The sequence below is a fragment of the Anastrepha ludens genome, chromosome 2 (assembly GCF_028408465.1).
Source record: "Anastrepha ludens isolate Willacy chromosome 2, idAnaLude1.1, whole genome shotgun sequence".
NCBI lineage: Eukaryota > Metazoa > Arthropoda > Insecta > Diptera > Tephritidae > Anastrepha > Anastrepha ludens.
Window position 1 is genome coordinate 144,787,850 of NC_071498.1, and position 7,217 is coordinate 144,795,066.

The following is a 7,217-nucleotide window of genomic DNA, read 5'->3' on the forward strand; positions in this document are numbered from 1 at the left end:
ACCTAATAAGGTTCTTAAACTGCACAGACTGGATATAGCCTCGCTCTAAATAGTCAAGGGAAATTGTCAACCGATCCCAACATTGTTTGGCGAATTAAATTTCATCCGATTGCCATGATTTTGTTGTGTGTTTGTGGCCCCCACAAGCAGATAATAAAATGCAATAAATTTTCCACAAATATATTGCCATACCTATTTCAATGTTGCTACCTGAGTACTTACTTGAATATATATGTACACCTGCATGTAATGCATTCTAAGTTCATTTATATTTCCAAATGTTATCTTGCAAGTTAGCTTGTCAATCAATCACTTTCTCGACACTAATGTATTGTTCTGTTCTGTATAGTTGAGCAGTTCAGTTGGCGTTAACCTTACCCAGCATCATAAATGGGCTACGGGTATACTACAACAAGCCTTTTAAATAGCTCAAGGTTATAGCAACAAATGCGATTACAAGTCACGTTTTTAGTGCATAACTAATCAACATTTATTCAACTCAGACTTTAAGCTTACAAAACTAAAAAAAAAAACAAAATATGTACAAGTTTTTATGTAAATATTGCAACATTGTTTGTATATGCAAAGTTGCAAAGAATCTCAGATATTCGCTGTTCTAATAGGTGGGCTGCCAGTAGACGGTGGGTGTGACCTTGGACAAACTGCCTTGGTTGCTGATGTAGATGCCGCCGTTCTCGTGCGACACAACCACTTCAGCTAAATGACCGCCACAAACCTCGGGTTTCTGTGTCTTGGTGTTATTCAATTCCTCACTAATTTTCTTCGAGTACTCAAAGGTATATTTGCTGCCAATGTTGTTCTTCAATGGCGTTTCAGTCAAGCCAGGACAGAAAGTTACCACAGCAACACCGGTGATGTTGTAGTAGTAGGGGTCCTTAAAGTATGATAATGAGAAAAATCAATTAATTTTATTTCGCATCTTTTACGTAGGCATTTTTACTTACAGAAATGGAACGCGTGAAACCCATAACACCGAATTTCGATGCACAGTACACAGCCGCTGGTGGGCACGGTTCCAGACCCAACACGGAGGCAATGTTCACGATCAAGCCACCGCGTCCTTGCTTGTTCTTGTCCATGTAGGGTAAAGCTTCGAGGGTGGTGTTGATGAGACCAATTAAATTGATGTTCATCGTCAACTCAACATTAGGATCAGCCAAGATGCCGGCACCGTTAACGAGTACATCGATATACTTGACCTTGGACACCACATCAGCAATGGCGCTTTTGATGGAGTCCTTGTTGGTGATGTCGAATTTGGTGTAATAAACTTTGGTTTTGGGATTGAGTGCCTGCAGTGCCTTGATATTTTCAGCATTTTCCAAAATGTCGAAGACGAAAAAGCTCTGCAAAAAACAAAAAGAGTTTTTATTAGAATCATGTAACGCTTTAAGTACTGGTAGACATTTTGCAATGGAAAGTTCTTGAAAATGTTGCAAAATCATTGAACTGCCTACTGCTACTTACCGCCATATTCTTGGGCATCAACTTTTTACAGGCTTCGTAGCCAATGAAGCCCAAACCGCCAACGAAGATCACATTCTTGCCGCTCAAACTCATTTTAATTCAGTCTTTTTGTACTTTTATAAATCACTCAAATCGCTAACGAATGTGCTTATTTGCTGAGACACTGCACAACTAATGCCATTCCCAAGGAGAAGTTGCGCTTATATAGTCTCGAAACTGAAGGTATGCTGTCATTCAAATTTGAAATTATCAGCGAGTTTCTATTGAATATTTTTAGCTGATATGAATATAAAATACAATACGATTCCGATCGAATTATCAAGTGCAGACCAATATAATCAGGCGTATTAGGCTGTGCTCAGGCGGGGCAACGTTTGTCGCTTTAACTGCTGAATAGTAGGAGAGGGATAGGCGCGAAAAGATAAGAGATACTAAGACGCTCGTGCATGTTGTTATTTTAGCCGCTATAGAGCGGTGAGAGGCGCGGTCATCATAGTCAGTCTCATCTAACCATAGGGATATGAAATGCTCCATTTCGACGGGCTGAAACCAAGGCGCAGGGATTATTCGAGGAGTGGAATATAATGGAATACAATGGATTGGATTTTTCAAGCACTCAAGTAATATTGGGCCTAGAGAGAGTATATAAAAGATGATGAGAGGCAAGCCCCTGTAAGCCCCCAAGATTTGTTTAAGAATATTACGAGTTTGTCGAGGGACCTTATGATAAATTGCTGCCTTCGCGAGGTGCCCACTTGGACATATATTCAAACATTGTCCATTTTGATACCATACAGGGGAAAGGGAGGGGAAAAGGAGATTGGGAAGTAATCAGACAGGCGGAAAAAGGGAGAAGGGGTTTTGGGTTAGAGGATGACGATTTTACGATTTACGTTCGTATTAACCACTTCAAGCTACTGCTGAATTTCACCAGATGTGTAATATATAAACCCCACAGGGTGCTGCAGGTTCAGCGAAAAAGTGAGAGCCCTAGAGTGTCGAGAGTAAAGAGATTTTAATTCGTCCACTCTCGGCACCAAATACCAATAGCGGCGAAGAAAACGCTCGGTACTACCTGTATCCTCAAAAAAAATGTACACGGTGATGATGCCTGTGGTGATCATATGTTGCCCTCATGGTTTGTGTCTCGTAATTAGTCAATCATGCTTAGTAGCTCACTCCTCTTCTATCTAAGAATAAATTTTTCTACCACTCGGTCAAGGTTCTTCAAGTTCTTCTTAGTTGTTTCAAATAGTTGGTTAGTGTTATGGATGATGAAAAGAATAAAGAAGGTGTGGCTTACATCAGACCGTTAACCAGCTCTCAGCGATTTTGAAGTAATCAGCTAATTTTCTGACGTAATCCGGGTTATGCCGGCGGTTTGCTTACAACAGAGGTCGGGAAAAACTGAGAATGTATTGGTGATATACGAAAACTCAGCGCAGCCAACACTTATGTTATCTCGTTGGCGAGCGAACAACGACTGATAAGGTGAGTGTAAGAATAAGGATGAAATGAGCGGGCATCTGTTGCTGAGTCCCTGATGACGTCGCAGCCGAAGTTATATATATATACATACATATACATATATAAATGGCTCTTACACCCGATTTTGTTGGGTGCTTGGTTTCTCCTATTTGTGGCGTGCGTTGATGTTGTTTTACTGTAGAAAGAACCTACAGTTTTAAGCCAACTCCGAACAGAAAATGGTTTTGTATGAGCAGTTTTTTCATGCCAGAAATATATTGTACTTGGAGGTTTGGCATTGGCTGCCGAGGAGCACGCGCTATTAGAAGAAACTTTTTCTATCACTTTATGTTGCATGCATGGAGATCCGCACCTACGCACTTCCATGCAGCTCGCCATTCGCTACGGCGGCCGCCTTACTGTCGCAGTTTGCTTCATATGGCTTAACCTGAAAAAACTATGTCGGAGTCAATTCTGGATAAGTTGTAGTTTAGCCAGCTACAGTATCCAGCACGTAATTTGCTTGGACGCCAGAGAATGTGCTTTTTTGCTACTCAAAATCATTTAAGTTTGGCTCGACACGAATGTGTTCAACTCTTTTCCATTTTTTCATAATTCAATTAATAAAGTTTTGTTGACTTATGACACTAGAGTTTTGACACTCCCTTAAAAAAGGTTCCACTTATGAGGGTGATGAAAGTGGAAAATTTAAGTCTCTTTTTGCCGCAAAACAATTCAATGAAATTCTGATCTCGCTTCGGAGAGGTACTTTTTTGTGCGGTGAAGTCGTCAACGTTTTTATTTCCGTTATACCATTGCACCCATTTACTTATGAACGCCTGCAGATACAAGTAACATTTTTGGACCTTTAAGGTGTGTTCCTAGGAACATTGCCTCAAATCGTTTCTCGTACGAGAAACTCCTTTTGTAAAAACGACGTACGCTTTCTAAATTTCTCACAAAACTAAAACTTTGTACGATGGGTATTGCATTTAAAATTCTTTTTTTTTCACAGAACTCTAAGTTTGAGTTTTGCCGGTAACGCTTGCATACACAGATTGTACGTTTGAAGGACAACGGGCTCGGATTTTCAAAGCCTCCATCTTTCGCACGCTTTGCGTCAAAAAAGCGGTAAGTCAGGATGCATTTCATATCGTACTGGTCCAAGGCTTATTGATGAAATTCTTTCCCATAAGCGCACCGTTTTGAAAACGAAGCGCTTTTCCTAAAAATTTTACTCTTCCTCCACTCTACGCAACATTTCTGGAGCTAACGACCCAATACCTTACTAAGAGAGCCGATTTGACAAGAGGGAACGAGAAAGCTGTTTACTGAGCAAACATTTTATTATTGAATCATAATGAAGTTTTTATGGCGGGCAAGTTCGAAAATGTAAAATTTCATTCCTTTGTAACTTTTCGGTGAATGCAGTATACTGAAATATCATTTATTTTAAATTTGAATTATGGAGTGTAAGAGGTAACAGAGTTCATAATCACTCAAACGAAGTTGCCTACTCTCTGTGAGTGCGCGACACTAAAAAAAAGAGGCTTCGCCGAAAAAGTCGCTTTATGGGAGCGTAGCCTTAGAAGATTGGCAAACTGCGAGCATAACTTCAGCGGGCGATAAGCGAGTGCAGACGAGCCTACAAATACACGCATACTTACGTGCATGTGTGTGCTAGCTGTACAGAGTGTGTTTGGCAGCCGCATTTATATTATAGAAATAAAAACAAATAAAAAAACTAAGGAATATTGTGTTCAGATTTGTAAGACCACATAGTCATGCTGCTGCTGATAACAGAAAGGCAATTTGTACTGGCGGCTTATCGCAGCACACGTCGTGCCCGAATGTCGTGTCGGAATAATAGTGTCAAAAAATAAATATAAGAAGATTGAATTATTTTGTGTCATCCTAAGTGTATTTTTGAAAATCATACACAAGTATGTATATATGTATGTATGTATATATATTTTTGTAAATACTTTGTGCGAATAATATAAGCAGCGAATCTCGGCAGGTGGGCTTATCGGTATATTTTAATAAAAATTTATAAATATTATAAGTGTTTATGACCCCCCAAACACTGATGATGATTCTCAGTTCATAGCCGGTTTTCCATATCAGCTTGAATTGCTTTATTAAATTAAATTTGATTAAAATTTGCAATTTATGTTGTGCATGCATTTCAAAATATAATACATTAGAGATATTTGCTGCACTGCTAAATATATAGTTTTTAAAATATTATATCTGCGCATGGCATACGTTTCCTGTTTGAATAATAAAAAAGCTATGCAATAAAATTGTTGTCGTTATTTGCCTAAAAGCCAACGATAACCTATCGTTCATAAGATAAGATTTTTCTACTTGAATTTTTACAAATTTCTGGGCCTTTGATTCATTTTACTGTCTGTGGGTAATCTCGTCCACTTGTGGCTTCAAGCCACAATAAATTTGGTGTTGAACTAGATTTTAGATTAGATTTGTGAGGGGTTGGACAAGTCCAAGCACTCAGTCAGTAGACCATTGTACTACAACCGGATAGATTTCAGTAGAAAGAATAGAGATAGGAATGATTAAAAGTGGGTGGTAAGACGGATATATAAGTTTGAGGTCACTCTTCCACAAATCTCTTAATTATTTAATTACTCACTCCCAAAATGATTGTTGGCTATTTTTATACCTCAGGATCTGCTGTAGCTGAGTGTTGGGCGTAATTCTGTAGTAATTGTGGATCTTAGCCACCATCCATCCCTTAAATTCTCCATATATTATAACTAATGACTTTCTAAGAAAGCTGCAGATTCCGGGCCCAATTCAAAGAAAATACTTCCTAAGGCATATACGTCAAATTCCCGCTAGAGTCGCATTACTCGCACCTTGGGACTCGTGTTCGTTAATACGCGGAATGTCACCCGCTTCGGGTTGTTTCCAACATAGCTATTTGTTTTGAAGTATGACAGATCTTTGAAGAAAATATTTTCCAGTAGGTTGGTATGGTTGCCCAGGGAATGGGCACACTTGAACGAAGAAAGATTCGTCCTTTGTGATAATTATATTTTCCAGTAAATTTGCGCTACTTTACTGGGCAAGTAATTTTGGGTGTTTGAATGCTTTTGGCTTTGGATATTTACTTCTATGCACATTTTCTGGAAACTGTCTTCTCCTTCTTCTTAATGGACACGATAACCACTTACGCAATTTTGGCCGAGTTTAACAAAGCGCGCCAGTCGTTTCTTTCTCATGCTAATCGGCGCCAATTGGACACACCAAGTGAAGTCTTCCTCTTCCGCTGCTACCACCAGCTAGCACCGTATCGAATACTTTCAGAGCCGGAGCGTTTGTATCCATTCTGACGACATGACCCAGTCAACGGAGCCGCTGGATCTTTATTCGCTGCACGCTACTCGTCTATAGTCTCTTCTTTTTCAATGTCGTTACAGCTTCTGCATTAGTCGTTATAGGGTGCTGCCTGTCTACTGGCATGCCTGCCAATCAGACAATGCCCTGTTAGGACCCCAAAAAGATTTCTCATGTTCTTCCTGTTTAGTTTCAGCAGTCTGTTTGTGCGGCCCATGTTCCATTCCGGCCATGTCATTCTACTTGTTGTACAGGTCACGGACTGAGTCCATAAAATATAAGGCGATTTTAAAGCTTTCAGGGCCAACTGGCTATCTGAATATATGTTTATATCTCTCGTGGTGAGGACACTTTTATTTAGGGCTCGCAGGCCTTCTCTGATAGCCAATATTTCAGCTCGAAATACATTGCAGTGATCCGGTAACCGGAATGAGATGTTGTCATTGATTCCTTCAGAATGAAGGCCTCTGCCTACTTGATCATTTAGCTTGGAACTATCAGTATAAATGCTAATTCGGCTTTCAATCTTGTCTCGTTGTTAAAATTGTGGTAAAGGATGTATTTAAATGCAACTCTACTGAGTTATAAAAGTCTGTCGGACTACGTGGCATCTTGGTCTGATATGGCCAGAGGAAAGACGTGAACGCACAGCACAACCAAGCTCCTACTTAGCTTTACCTAGTGAGCTGGATTGGGATGAGGTACTAGGATGATTCGAGCACACAAAATGCCTCAAGACCGAAGTGCAAACCTTCCCGTTTTTATTTAGTTTCAAATCTATTTTATAACGCCCAAATAGATATACCCTTCACAAACCTTGATGCCATGTAGATTTGGAAGGTTGATACAAAGAAATTTGTTTTCAAGATCTGCTAGCGAAAACTCTTAAGAATTTGGAA

At 39.7% G+C, this 7,217-nt stretch overlaps 1 protein-coding gene across 1 annotated transcript; it reads right to left on the reverse strand.

Moving 5' to 3' along the window:
• Positions 1 to 460: 460 nt before the first annotated feature.
• Positions 461 to 1,680, reverse strand: LOC128859847 (alcohol dehydrogenase 2). The gene is made up of 3 exons (XM_054096964.1): positions 1,489 to 1,680; positions 966 to 1,367; positions 461 to 895 (listed from the first exon to the last, which is right to left on the reverse strand). Exons 1-3 carry the CDS (start codon positions 1,579 to 1,581, stop codon positions 617 to 619), a joined length of 774 nt encoding a protein of 257 aa, XP_053952939.1. The 5' UTR covers positions 1,582 to 1,680; the 3' UTR covers positions 461 to 616.
• Between the last annotated feature and the right edge of the window lie 5,537 nt (positions 1,681 to 7,217).